At 40.9% G+C, this 15,397-nt stretch overlaps 1 protein-coding gene across 1 annotated transcript; it reads left to right on the top strand.

Moving 5' to 3' along the window:
* Positions 1-421: 421 nt before the first annotated feature.
* Positions 422-9,282, top strand: LOC113164734 (tetraspanin-8-like). Its single transcript, XM_026364175.1, has 8 exons — positions 422-573; positions 6,570-6,632; positions 6,715-6,834; positions 6,950-7,024; positions 7,111-7,206; positions 7,582-7,692; positions 7,770-7,853; positions 8,393-9,282. The coding sequence occupies exons 1-8, from the start codon at positions 517-519 to the stop codon at positions 8,471-8,473; spliced, it is 687 nt and encodes a 228-aa protein (XP_026219960.1). The 5' UTR covers positions 422-516; the 3' UTR covers positions 8,474-9,282.
* The last annotated feature ends 6,115 nt before the right edge of the window (positions 9,283-15,397 follow it).

Raw genomic sequence — 15,397 nt, 5'->3', positions numbered from 1 at the left:
TGCTAGACAAAAGTTGTAATTATTATAGTTTTTTAGACAATCAGGAAAGTTTGCAGGAAAACACAGGACCTGTAAAGTAAAACATTTTTGTTGAATCTCAAACAGACAAACGACAGATTTTTAACGAAGCCTCTCAACACGTATTGAACAATAACATTAATAGAATGTTAAGAGAGGTTTGGTTAAAGGCTCTTAGGTTTGTCACTTCTTATGGCTCATGTTAGAAGTGAAGTGGAAGGAAAATGAATAAGATACAGGACAGGAAAGGAAAAGGCAAAGAAAAGAACTAAAAACAAAAAACAGGTCGTAGGAAAGAAGGGAAGGATGCAAAGCAAAGGAGAAAAGCTAAAAATGGGACACGCCCTTAGTGGGAGGAAACAGGTAGAGCAGGCTGGTCCGTTTTTTAGCCTGAGGGAGTTTCTCTCTGCTTCACTCTGTAGGAACCGTGCGACTGTCCAGGGCAGCGAGTCGAGAGCAAGAGTTTGGTGAGAAGGGAAGAACAGAGAACAATCTGCCATGGCTGTGAATAAGTGCATCAAGTACCTGCTGTTTTTCTTCAACCTTCTTTTCTGGGTGAGTCTGGAAAACTAAATATTTTTAATCTAATACTGTTCAACACGTCTTTACCGGGGACGTGCTAAAAGAGTGTTAATGTCACAGATAAATGTTTAAACATGCCAATTTTAGAACATGTATACCATGTTGATAAAATATTTATCTGCTTTCCAAGAGTTTCTGAATCTGTCTCAGTGGCAGCTGGAGGTGTTCCAGCTTCGACTTGAAAAGTGACAGATTATTTTACTTTCCTTCATTTTCTATTGTTTCAATCTATGTTTAGTTTGATATTTTAGATTTTTCACTTGGTGTTTTGTTTTTTCACATGTGGGACAAACCCCTGCGTGTTCCTGACCTCGTGCTTTACTCATATTACTTTTGTAGAACAGGTTGTCGGCTCCTCATCTGTCCATAAACCCACATTGGGTTAGTTTCAGGGTGTGGCCCAAAACTCAGCATCACATCTGCTGTGTTTTTCATGTAGATTATTTAGTATCAGCAGCAAATGTTGTATGTGAATGTGTTTGAGGTTCAAAATGCTCAAACGTGGTTTAGTCAAAGTTCGGAGTGCTTGTTTGTTTTTCAAACACTTGGTGGAAAGTTTTCAGCCCATTCTGCTTTACATACCTGTATTACATACCTGTATTACATACCTGTATTTCCTCCTACCCTCAGCTGGGAGGTTCCCCGTTACAACCAAATGTTCCATGTTGGTTAATCTATAGCTCCACTCTGACAGTTTTGGATTAAGTTCTTGCTCAACATCAACCTCGTACTGTGTGTTGTTGAAGGTTTGTTTGAACAGTGCTATAGAAATTCGCAGTATCACTATTATTATAGAAGGGTGGAGGTACCTGTGGCTGTTGGAGGTAAATTCAACGTGTGTTCACACGAAATGTATAAAGCAACAGGTCTTATGAAGAAATGTATGAAATGAGGCGTTAGACGTTGGACTTGGAACCATTTGTTGACCAATAGCTGCTTCAAACATCACTAAGTTCCAAAAAGAACCCGTGGAAAAGCAGTTTCAGGTGCCTCATTAGAACGTGTGAGCTGTGATGTTCTCCGTTCTCGTTCGTTCTCTCACCGCAGAACATGAATAATACTGTGTCCATTTGGGTTAACTTGCAAATAGCTGCTGTAAAACCACACTACGCCCAGGTAGCCAAAGATCAGTGTGGTCTCTGTATAGATGTATGTAAATAGATGTTCCGCGCTCTAAATTGACGTTCGTAGCCTGTGACCAACAATCGTTTATCACCAGAAGGGACTAAATTCAGAACCTCAACAGTGGACATGTTTGTTTGTTTGTTTCCTGCTGTTGATTCACTTTTTGTGACATTGAAGCGACTGCAGAGCATCTTGGGAAATGTAGGTACATAGTTAGTGCATTTAGGTGGACACCAGTGTCCTGATGATGACCTTTAGTTTGTTTGTTTTTGTTTAAGTTTGATATTTATTTGTTTTCTTTGAGAATTCTTCTTTTAAATTACAGAAGAACAGCTAATTATCTGCTCAGCTGTTGGTTTCTTTCCTGTAGATCTTTTGGATCTGCCTCTGTCCACATTAAGACTTTCAGACTTGAATAACTAACAAAGATGAACTCTGAGGCTTTGCTCCGTATCTTGTTCAAAGCCCCTGACGTGTAAACATCAGTCCTGCTGCCTACTGAGGTTATTCCTGTCCTCCTCTCATGTTTCCAGAAACTGTTTTGAATCGATGTTAACTTGATTTTAACCACTCAGTGGAAATAGCCGACATGATGCGTTTACCTAATGATGATGATGTAGAGGAGGGGGCAGGTTCTTGTTTACTGTAAAGTCTATTTACTGAAGTTTTGCTCTTCAGTAGCTTTTAGTTGCTAAGTGATGCTTCTACATATTCGTAACGAGCTCTGGAGTTAGAAACGCTGTGGATCAACATCATGTCAAACTTTTAGTTTGAAAACTGTTTTTCTCCACTTGTTTGTTTGAGTCACTGTGAATCCAAGTTGTGAGCAGCTATACACATAAGAAGTGATTCATGATGAATCTACATCACAGACCAGAGTCCTCGGCCTTCATCTTTGTGTGTCTTGGCATCTTATTCCTCTCCATTAGTCTGCAGTCGTCTCTGTCTCTGAATGATTTACAGACAAACTTCTCCAGAGAAATATGTCTTTGTTTTATGGCCTGCGAGAAGTGAAATCATCAATTAGACGTGGCTCTGCTTCTGTACATTAATGCTGGTTAGCAGAGTGCTCATATCCGCCATGAAAAATACATGCTGCGTTTAAGGGCCAGTTCTTGGTGAGGGAAGAGATCAAACAGATTGAAGTGCTGCAGAAACCTCAGGTGGACCGTGGAGTTACAGGGCTGGTGTTTACTCGTGTTGTGGATGTTGGGTTACTTCAAATATCTGACCCCGTTTCCTTCATGAGAAGTGTTTAGTCTGTTTAGTCATACTTTAGCTATTGGTGGGTTGAAAGAGGACGGAACCACTTATCAAGGACACGACAGAGTTTAGATTCTGCCTTTAAAAGCCAGTGAGTCAGAAGTGATGAAACCTCTTCATGAATGTTACTGCACAGTGACGGATTTACCTGAACAAGCCCGATGAGTCAATCAAATCCATCTGAGTGTAATCAGAACATCTCTTTGTTCATTCTTGTACTATGTAGTAGTACAGGATCTATACTTTGGAAATGAAGCCTGAATGATCAGTTGTCCTGAATTACCTTGAAGTTATTCATAAACTGCCTTTGAGAATGAACGGGTCACAAACCAGAGGACGTTTTAACGGAAAATAAATGTTTGATTTTCGTCCCACGTTGAAGTTTCCTCGGCCTAGAACTCCCCCTCGTTTCCTTTATGACAGATAAATGTGATTGGATCCCACAGCAATCAGTGGTTGGAGTAGAATAATCCAAGAGAACGACGTGTTTTCAGAAGAGTCGTGGTGTTTCCCAGATTGAGAATCAGCCCAGATGTCATTTGTTTCCAGTCACATGTAGTAAACGTGTTTATTGACGTCTGAGTAGTTAAATGTTGTTGTTGTGAAGTGAGAATTAGAGTTGAGCCCAACAAACCTCAACCAAAACTGTGGGGTGGTTTTTTCATGCCCGGTGGCTTCCTGACACACCGGTCCTGTTATTTGTTGCATCACAGTTGTATTTTTGTCTGTGCAGTAGTTGTTTAATGACACGAACTGATCTGATGAAAGAAACCTGCGGTATCACAGGTTACAGGACGAGTCACGGCTGCGGTGGCATTTACTGTTTGTTAGTGCTGAGGAAGGAACACGTGCTGCTTTGGGTCAAAGACACAAAGATCAACTGTTTATTATTATAAACATGTACGTTTATTAGTTTTTCTCCCAGAAGGAGACATGGTTGATGTGAAGTGATGTCTACAGTCATTTGAATTAACATCCGTCATCAACAGAGTAAAATACTAAATCGTTTACATTCAGATTAATAAAATCCTGATAAATCGAGTTAGACATTAAGATTAAATTAGATTAAATCCCAAAACTGCTGCTAACTAATAATTTAATGTAATAAACTGTAAGTGCTCAGATATCACCAGTCGATCTACTTGTCAGTTGTAACTAATCTTAAACTATAATCCGGATTAAATGTAATTCTAGTTGGTGAGTTGTGGAGATAATTTTTGAGTTAATACTGATAAATCGTTAGTGATTAATCAGTGTCAATGTAAAAGTTCACATTGAGTTTAATCTTGATGAACTAATCCTGGTCAGTTGTAATCCAGAGTAAATGATTGCTCTCTTTAATTTAATTAGATAAGTTTTTTCCTCTGCTCCTGGTTCAGTGTGTTGGTTTCTCTCATGAGATCACCATGTCGCTCAGCAGGTTTCTGTCAGATTGAACTTTGTGATAACGAACATTCACAACTCTGAATGACGTTTGTCACTGAATCTAATCATCGGTGTCCAACTTTAAAGGAAACCACAGAAAAACAAACAGTAACAGACCGGTTTCCTGTTCGGGGTCGTCGCCACTTTTCTATATTCAGGATCCCAAGTGGACGATGGGCTGCAGGTTAATCTGAGCTCTTTATGAGGGCAGACGTCACCACCTGCAGGTTTTCTGTTTGTTGTTGGACTGTTGTGTGTTTCCACTGAAGCTGAATTACATGAGTGAAAAGCTGCAGATGTATCATTTAGTTTCTTAGGTTATTTTTGTGTAATATAAAATGTTGATTAAGCTAACTGCACAATCCAGTCCTGAAAAAACAGATTTAAGAAAATGCAGTCACCACCCAGTAAACTGCTTTATCAGAGCTGTGTGGGTGTGATTTTAGTAGATTTGATTGAGAGTCACTTGGAAACCGTCCATGATAAACAAGTTGGAAATGTCAGAGTGCAGCCAACTCAGCAGCATAAAGACAAAACTCAGACGAGCTTTTCTTTGGAATATGCACAAAATGTGGTTTTAAGGACGTTTTAGTCGTGGACAAACACTCCGAGCTGTTATTTGTTTAGTTTGTCCCACTAAACGTTGAATCCCCTCTGACCCCTGGTTGTTTTACTTCTTACCGTGTCACTTAGTTGAGTTCTGTCTGTTTTGTAGCTGGTTTTGTGTCTTTTGCGTTTGTTTGTCTGGACGGTTCAGTCGTTCATTTAAGTACAGAAATGATAAAATGACTTTTGAAATACTCCAATTTTCTGAATCCACTATGTTTTCATGAACATTCGGATTTGAGGATCCACTTTAGTTCATTCAGCATCAACTTGGTGGAGGTTGTTTCCAGTTGGTCAGTAACTTCACCAGACTGGTTTCACTGGTCGGACGTGTGCGACACAAAGAGCAGCCGGCTGCTCAACAACTCGATGTTTTGTATTGGGCCTTGTTAGATTAGGGTGTGGTGGCGTAAAAACAAGTGTCCTGTGGTGTTTAATTCAAACTTTGGAAATGGAACAAAGTAAATAGAAGTTAAGTTCAGGGTTTGTCACGTTATCATTGATCCTTTAATCAGTGTATTGTAAGATTAACGTGCTGAAAACTACACGAGGCGTCGAGTAGCTGTAGGTGGTAAACAGAGCATGTTGTAAAAATAAAATCTGCACAGAATTAAAAAGTTAAAATGTTATTTTATTAACCTACGATCATTAATCCATTAATCACTTTTATCTTTAAAATACCAGATAATAATTAAAACAATTGACCTCAAAATAAGTAAAGTCAAATAATACAAAATGGGTTTAAATTCAAATGGGTTTTGGTTGAAACCTGCAGTTTTAAAAATCCTTATAATGTAGAAACTGTACTTGGTCTGTTTGACGTTCACACGTTAATTAACTTAAAAAATGAATTAGTAAAAATAATTATTAATAAATCTTCCAGCAGCATTTAGTATTTCCCTTTATAATAAATGTAAATTTTTATTTAGATCTTTGTTTTGAATTTTCCCAAATGTATTAAAGAGATAAAAGTGTCGTAACAAAGGATTTTCTAGCCAAACTTTCTCATTAATAGTTAAGAAGTGTCCACATTAAATGATTTATTAACCATGAATGAATCATAAACAGCAGCTTTATAAAAGGCGTCCTATCAGAACGCGGTGCTTTATAAACAATGACATCATAAAATCCTAATATAACTATTTAAATGAAGTTGTTTTAGATCTAAACTATTGCAGTTCTGCAATATGCAGTTGTGTTTGTCTCCATGGAAACAGGCAGGTCTCCATTGGCTGAGGATAAAATATTGATGGCAGATAAATGGTCCCAGTCGCACGTTTGTGGTGCAGCTGATTGTTTGTGTTTTGAATAATAGATGTGACTCATCACATTCGTCAGATCCACGTCTGTGTTTGTCGAGTTTGATTTTATTTCATATAATAAACCTGATAACGTGAAAACAGCTGATCACATATTAGAGGCTGGAAGAACTGAAATACTTCTAAAAAGTGTGAAGTTTGTGCAGCTGCAGGTTTTGTCCACCAGGTGTCGCCAGAACTTTACCTTCAGACTCTGGTTAAACATGAACTCTAACCTCCGTCTCTCTGCAGCTGAGCGGCTGCCTGATCCTGGCTGTGGGCATCTACCTGAAAGTCAGCAAGGACGCAAACAAGGTGAGTTGAACCGTTCAGAATCTTCTGTGACAACACGTTCGTCCTGAAACTGTTACTGACGACGTCCAATTGTTCTCGTCAGCTCACCAGTGGATATTTACCAGGCGCCGACCTGATGATAGCCATCGGAGTGATCATCATGGTGCTGGGGTTCTTCGGCTGCTGCGGCGCCATCAGGGAGAACCGCTGTTTGCTGCTGCTGGTGGGAACCATCACGTTCTGAAGTTCTTATTTAATCCTTAAACATTTGACACTTTCTCCCAGCGTTGGGAAACAAACGTGTTCATGTGACTAAAAGCTGCTTCTTGTTCCTGTAGTTTTTCATCAGCCTCCTCCTCATCTTCATCCTCCTCCTGGCTGCAGGCATCCTGGGAGCCATCGGTGAGAAAAAGGTAAAACAGGAAGTGTCTCCGTCCTCTTAGGTCACCTGCTGCTGCGAGGATAAAACTTCACGTTGGTTTGTTGTCGTCGTTTTTAGGTGGACGACTGGGTGAAGGAGCAAATGAACAAACTGAGCCCGCTGTCGAGCCAACCAACTGACGTGCAGGCAGAGGTGGAGCAGCTACAGCAGCAGGTGAGAACAAAAAGAACAAACGCAGAGAAAGATGAGTTTGTGCAGGACGGAAGAGATTTTTACGACGAGTAGAAGTTCAGCTTTTAAAGGGGAAAATCGAAATCTGCAAATGTAGAACAGTTTCAGGAGCTGGAGTCAGAACTGATGTATTTTATTTGTCATTGATGTTGAACAACGAAGTAGGTTAAACACAAATATAGTTTGTTTTATTGACTCGTGTAGTTTCATATGAGAGAGAAACAAACTGGAGTCTGTGCTGCTGCTGAACTCTCCTGAAAGTCTCCTGTTCAGTAGTAAAAATACACATTTACGAACTGGATCATATTTCATATGTTTGTAGCTGCTCACTGAATCATCTCTCGTTTATGTTTCCAGCTCAAGTGCTGCGGTCTTCTGAACGGACCGTCAGACTGGAACCCGGTCCCCAGCTCCTGTCGCTGTAACGGCACCGCGTCAAACTGTGGGACGAACGGTTACTACAGCACGGTGAGTGTGAGAAATGTGACTGGACAGTTTGAACTGTGAAGGAACTGAAGTGACGTGACGCTGTCGTCTTCCCGCAGCCCTGTGCCAACCAAGTGATCTCAGTGCTGAAGAGCAACATGCTGGTGGTGCTGGGCATCGCCTTCGCTATCGCCGTCCTGCTGGTGAGTACAGAGTGTTGGGACACCACCTTAAAAGGTGGAGCCAGAGTCCTGGGACCAGATTCTGGGTTAGTTTCTGCTGATTCAGATTCAGAAGAACAGTTTGTGTTCTCTTCACCCACATGTTGCTGCACGAACAGATCTTTTACAGTTCTTAGCAGGTAACGAGCATCGACTGTGTTCGAGTCCAGATCAGGTCTTAAATGAACTAGAACCAGCTCCTCACTGACGAGTTTTACTCTGTGCTGAAGTGTCTCCAGAGCAGATTGGAAGTGAATCAGAAAAACATCTTGAAGCAGCAGCCACATTCTCACCAGTAGTTTCTGTGTGACGACGACTGAAAAGACTCAGTAAGAGAAAGAGGCTCCTTCAAGGATCAAGATCCCAGAGCACAAAGTAAAACTCAAACTGTTCTTCAGTCTGAATCAGCAGACACTAACCCAGAATCTGGTCCCAGGACTCTGATCACATCTCATCATCGCTCACTGAAGAGTCCAAACATTCAGGTTTGTACGTGAAGCTGATTCTGTTTTTCCCTGCAGATCTTCGGGATGGTCTTCTCCATGATTCTCTACTGTCAGATCGGCAGGAAGGAGGGGGCCATCAGCCCCGGACGTGCCTGAGCCCCCAACTTAACCCTGTGCTTTTATTGTGAAGGAACGCTGTCATTTTACCCGAAACCTCTTTAACGACACTAAACATAATAATAAAGTTAAAATTTAGTGAATTCAGAAGATTAAAAATTTAAATTAACTTTGTTAAACAGAATGAAAATAAAACAATTTTCAGTTCTATTATTTTACAGGAAACAGCTGTAAAACTAACTCGCCACTTCCTGTTTACGGGGGCCTCAAGGAACAAAATTAAAAACAAAGTTTAAATCTTCATATCGTCTCATTTTATGTCCAACATTAAAATTCATTATTTTATTGTTTTTACAGCATCAACAAAACTGTTTAGTCTGTTTGACGTCGTCCTGTTGTAAAAATCTGAAACTAAACTCTTTAAAGTTCTCAAACATTTATTATCTGAACCTCTTTAAACTTTAATACATTCATGAAATTTGGTCTTTTATTGTTTTTACTGACAGTAGTTGTAAAACTATTGGATGTTTTTTTAGTTTGGGAAATATCAAGCGTCATACTACTACTGTGTATATACTACTATATATATATATCGATATACACACACTGTACTACTTGTTGTTTGTAGTTTTTTTATTTTGTTTTTTGAACCTATCAGGGAAATCAAAACTGGAATAAATCTAATGGAATAATTTTAGTTTTCTAATTTTCAAAATTTGTAGTTAGTTTATTTAATAACACGAGGACTTCATCTGTGGACCCCTCACTCCTCTCCAGGTCCGACATCTTGAAGCTGAAGTGTTTTCTCACCATGTGTAAATTCAATAAACGATGAGAAAAAACCAGGAGCAGGACGACGACTCTTTATTATTGATCACATTAGTTATTAGGAAAGTAATTTATTACTTTTCAGGAGTGGAACTACGTACGTTTACTTTTAGATTTGAGCTGCTCATACTTTACTTTTCATTTGTGTGTGTTTAGGAGACGGAGACCAGAGGAGGCTGAAACCTGTTTGACCCACAGCTGTGTTCTGTTGTGTTCTGTTGTGTTGTGTTCTGTTGTGTTGTGTTCTGTTGTGTTGTGTTCTGTTGTGTTGTGTTGTGTTGTGTTGTGTTCTGTTGTGTTGTGTTCTGTTCTGTTGTGTTCTGTTGTGTTCTGTTGTGTTGTGTTCTGTTGTGTTGTGTTGTGTTCTGTTCTGTTGTGTTCTGTTGTGTTGTGTTCTGTTGTGTTGTGTTCTGTTGTGTTGTGTTGTGTTCTGTTGTGTTCTGTTGTGTTGTGTTGTGTTCTGTTGTGTTCTGTTGTGTTCTGTTGTGTTGTGTTGTGTTGTGTTGTGTTCTGTTCTGTTGTGTTGTGTTCTGTTGTGTTGTGTTGTGTTCTGTTGTGTTCTGTTGTGTTGTGTTCTGTTGTGTTCTGTTGTGTTCTGTTGTGTTGTGTTGTGTTGTGTTCTGTTGTGTTGTGTTCTGTTGTGTTGTGTTCTGTTCTGTTGTGTTGTGTTGTGTTCTGTTGTGTTCTGTTGTGTTGTGTTCTGTTGTGTTGTGTTGTGTTCTGTTGTGTTGTGTTCTGTTGTGTTGTGTTGTGTTCTGTTGTGTTGTGTTCTGTTGTGTTCTGTTCTGTTGTGTTGTGTTCTGTTGTGTTCTGTTCTGTTGTGTTGTGTTCTGTTCTGTTGTGTTCTGTTGTGTTCTGTTCTGTTCTGTTCTGTTGTGTTCTGTTGTGTTGTGTTCTGTTGTGTTCTGTTGTGTTGTGTTGTGTTCTGTTCTGTTGTGTTGTGTTCTGTTGTGTTCTGTTGTGTTCTGTTCTGTTGTGTTGTGTTCTGTTGTGTTGTGTTGTGTTCTGTTGTGTTCTGTTCTGTTGTGTTCTGTGTTTGAAGTCGTTACAACATCACTCATTTTATTTTCAGTAGATTTCAGTGAAAACACTTCAGAACGAAGCAGAAACGATAAAGAACCAATAAATAACCAGAGATTCTTTATTTTGTTTCTCCAGAACCAATGATGAACGTTTCTACTCACTTTTATTCTTTGTAACGTGTGTGTGTGTGTTTTCTTTAAGACCATAAATAGAATCAACCGTTATTAAGAGAGAGGTTAAAAATACTGAGCTGTGTGTTCTGCTGCTCCATTAATGAGAAACGATGCTGAACGACACGTTTGTCGTCCCGTCACCTTCAAACCTGAGAGCTGAGAACCAATCGGAGGAATCGGGAGTTTCTTCTCTTGAAGCTGATGAAGCAGGAATCTCTCCGAATCCCATTAGTGAAGTCATTTATGACTTTTCAGGAGGAGATTACTTTTTATTTTACTCCAACATTTAGCAAACTAATGAATTATTTTCATGAAAACAAACTTTATTTGCTTCATTAATCTAAAATCTTGTTACTGCAGTAATTTCAAGAACCAACTATGTAAAGTTTTAGTTTTACTTCAGGACTTGAACGTGGTATTTGTACTTTAACCGCAGTAAAAGAATGTGAATAATACAATAAACACCAGAAGCTGTCGCTGAGAGGTTTAAAACCCTGAACCAGCTCCATTACCTGAATACAAACTTCCTGATAAAACACACGAAGCTGTGTCAGAACCAACGCGTTACTGTAAATAACCACATCCTGATGCTGTAGAGAGCAGAACGTTTAATTACTGCAGCAGATTTTACTTTGATTGACTTTAAGAAAAAAATAGATAATAACAACGTATATTTTATTTTGAACAGCTGCCAGACTGAGTGGGCGCTACTACAGGGCCAAGGAACCGGGAATCGAACCGCTCACTCTGGGGTCCGGAGGCGACTGCTCTACCACCTGAACTACTGCTGCCTCACACATTTGACCCCTTTACATTCTACTCCTACATTTAGCAGAATAATGAATTCAACTTTATTTACTTTATTTATCTAAAATCTTTTTACTGCCGTCATTTCAAGAACCAACTAGGTGATAAATGAAAGTAAAGGTTTAGTCCAGTGAAGCTGATGCTGTGGTCCGATTGAATATGTTAGATTTACCTTCAGAGCTGACGTTAAGTGTACTGACAGTTAGCACAGTGGGTAACACCACTGACATTGGTGCGGTGGGGCCGGGTTCGATTCCCCGAGCTGACGAGAGAAGCCTGTGGCTACTGAGGTACAGATGCTACGGCAGGGGGAGCCAGGACGCCAGAACAGTGGGGATCAACTCCTCCCCACGTTTTACACTTAGATAGATAGTCGAGCCGAGGATAAGCTCGGTCTCAGGAGATAGAGAAGAAGAAGACGACAGTCAGTGAAGTTCCTCCAGGAAACTACAGGTGTCGCTCTCTAAGCCAGTGGAGCCGGACCTGAACACACCGACACAGGGAGACGGACTGACCTGAACCGACTGAACCACAGGGTTGAAGGAGAGTTAGAGAGAGTTAGGAGTAGAGACCAGGGTAGATAGAGGGAGAGGAGGTCAGAACAGGGGGGAGGGAGACAGACAGAGGGAGCTGCCAGACAGGAGGAGGTGAGTAGATAGTGATAGAAGATGTCAATGATTAACATGAGGGGACTTAACTAAAAGAAGCGTAATTCATGATAATGCATATTGTACACATGTTTGTTGCTGAGTATATCATTTACAAGAACAGTTCTTACTGTGTGTTTTATCATGAATTACGCTTCTTTTAGTTAAGTCCCCTCATGTTAATCATTGACATCTTCTATCACTATCTACTCACCTCCTCCTGTCTGGCAGCTCCCTCTACTTGTCTCCCTCTCCCCCTGTCTGACCTCCTCTTCCTCTTCTGTCTCCCTCCCCCCTGTTCTGACCTCCTCTCCCTCTATCTACCCTGGTCTCTACTCCTAACTCTCTCTAACCCTGTGGTTCAGTCGGTTCAGGTCAGTCCGTCTCCCTGTGTCGGTGTGTTCAGGTCCGGCTCCACTGGCTTAGAGAGCGACACCTGTAGTTTCCTGGAGGAACTTCACTGACTGTCTTCTTCTTCTCTATCTTTGAGACCGAGCTTATCCTCGGCTCGACTATCTATCTAAGTGTAAAACGTGGGGAGGAGTTGATCCCCACTGTTCTGGCGTCCTGGCTCCCCCTGCCGTAGCATCTGTACCTCAGTAGCCACAGGCTTCTCTCGTCAGCTCGGGGAATCGAACCCGGCCCCACCGCACCAATGTCAGTGGTGTTACCCACTGTGCTAACTGTCAGTACACTTAACGTCAGCTCTGAAGGTAAATCTAACATATTCAATCGGACCACAGCATCAGCTTCACTGGACTAAACCTTTACTTTCATTTATCACCTAGTTGGTTCTTGAAATGACGGCAGTAAAAAGATTTTAGATAAATAAAGTAAATAAAGTTGAATTCATTATTCTGCTAAATGTAGGAGTAAAATGTAAAGGGGTCAAATGTGTGAGGCAGCAGTAGTTCAGGTGGTAGAGCAGTCGCCTCCGGACCCCAGAGTGAGTGGTTCGATTCCCGGTTCCTTGGCCCTGTAGTAGCGCCCACTCAGTCTGGCAGCTGTTCAAAATAAAATATACGTTGTTATTATCTATTTTTTTCTTAAAGTCAATCAAAGTAAAATCTGCTGCAGTAGTTAAACGTTCTGCTCTCTACAGCATCAGGATGTGGTTATTTACAGTAACGCGTTGGTTCTGACACAGCTTCGTGTGTTTTATCAGGAAGTTTGTATTCAGGTAATGGAGCTGGTTCAGGGTTTTAAACCTCTCAGCGACAGCTTCTGGTGTTTATTGTATTATTCACATTCTTTTACTGCGGTTAAAGTACAAATACCACGTTCAAGTCCTGAAGTAAAACTAAAACTTTACATAGTTGGTTCTTGAAATTACTGCAGTAACAAGATTTTAGATTAATGAAGCAAATAAAGTTTCATTCATGAAAATAATTCATTAGTTTGCTAAATGTTGGAGTAAAATAAAAAGTAATCTCCTCCTGAAAAGTCATAAATGACTTCACTAATGGGATTCGGAGAGATTCCTGCTTCATCAGCTTCAAGAGAAGAAACTCCCGATTCCTCCGATTGGTTCTCAGCTCTCAGGTTTGAAGGTGACGGGACGACAAACGTGTCGTTCAGCATCGTTTCTCATTAATGGAGCAGCAGAACACACAGCTCAGTATTTTTAACCTCTCTCTTAATAACGGTTGATTCTATTTATGGTCTTAAAGAAAACACACACACACACGTTACAAAGAATAAAAGTGAGTAGAAACGTTCATCATTGGTTCTGGAGAAACAAAATAAAGAATCTCTGGTTATTTATTGGTTCTTTATCGTTTCTGCTTCGTTCTGAAGTGTTTTCACTGAAATCTACTGAAAATAAAATGAGTGATGTTGTAACGACTTCAAACACAGAACACAACAGAACAGAACACAACAGACACACACACAACACAACACAACACAACACAACACAACAGAACACAACACAACAGAACACAACAGAACACAACACAACACAACAGAACACAACACAACACAACACAACACAACAGAACAGAACAGAACACAACAGAACAGAACACAACACAACACAACAGAACACAACAGAACAGAACACAACACAACACAACACAACAGAACAGAACACAACAGAACAGAACACAACAGAACACAACAGAACAGAACACAACACAACACAACAGAACACAACAGAACAGAACAGAACACAACACAACACAACAGAACACAACACAACACAACACAACACAACAGAACACAACACAACAGAACAGAACACAACAGAACACAACACAACAGAACACAACACAACAGAACACAACAGAACACAACACAACAGAACACAACAGAACACAACACAACAGAACAGAACACAACAGAACACAACACAACACAACACAACACAACACAACAGAACACAACACAACAGAACACAACACAACAGAACAGAACACAACACAACACAACAGAACACAACACAACAGAACACAACACAACACAACAGAACACAACAGAACACAACACAACAGAACACAACACAACACAACAGAACACAACACAACAGAACACAACACAACACAACACAACACAACAGAACAGAACACAACACAACACAACAGAACACAACAGAACACAACACAACAGAACACAACAGAACACAACACAACAGAACACAACACAACAGAACACAACAGAGCTGTGGGTCAATCAGGTTTCAGCCTCCTCTGGTCTCTCCTCTCCTGCTGTCTTCTTTTGTCTCCTCTCTTGTTGCCTCCTTTGGTCTCCTCTCCTGCTGTCTTCTTTTGTCTCCTCTCCTAGTGCCTCCTTTTGTCTCCTCTCCTCTCCTGCTGTCTTCTTTTGTCTCCTCTCCTAGTGCCTCCTTTTGTCTCCTCTCCTCTCCTGCTGTCTTCTTTTGTCTCCTCTCCTAGTGCCTCCTTTTGTCTCCTCTCCTAGTGCCTCCTTTTGTCTCCTCTCCTCTCCTGCTGTCTTCTTTTGTCTCCTCTCCTAGTGCCTCCTTTTGTCTCCTCTCTTGTTGCCTCCTTTTGTCTCTTCTCCTCTCTTGCTGCCTCCTTTGGTCTCCTCTCCTCTTCTCCTCGCTTGCTGTCTTCTTTTGTCTCCTCTCCTCTTCTCCTCGCTTGCTGTCTTCTTTTGTCTCCTCTCCTCTCTTGCTGCCTCCTTTTGTCTCCTCTCCTCTTCTCCTCGCTTGCTGTCTTCTTTTGTCTCCTCTCCTCTCCTCTCCTGTTGCCTCCTTTTGTCTCCTCTCCTCTCCTGCTGTCTTCTTTTGTCTCCTCTCCTGCTGTCTTCTTTTGTCTCCTCTCCTCTCTTGTTGCCTCCTTTTGTCTCCTCGCTTGCTGTCTTCTTTTGTCTCCTCTCCTCTCTTGTTGCCTCCTTTTGTCTCCTCTCCTCTCCTGCTGTCTTCTTTTGTCTCCTCTCCTAGTGCCTCCTTTTGTCTCCTCTCTTGCTGCCTCCTTTGGTCTCCTCTCCTCTTCTCCTCTCCTGCTGTCTCCTCTCCTCTCCTAGTG

Source organism: Anabas testudineus, chromosome 23 (genome assembly GCF_900324465.2).
Source record: "Anabas testudineus chromosome 23, fAnaTes1.2, whole genome shotgun sequence".
NCBI lineage: Eukaryota > Metazoa > Chordata > Actinopteri > Anabantiformes > Anabantidae > Anabas > Anabas testudineus.
The sequence above is the reverse complement of the archived record's forward strand: the minus strand, read 5'-3'. Positions and strand labels throughout refer to the sequence as shown.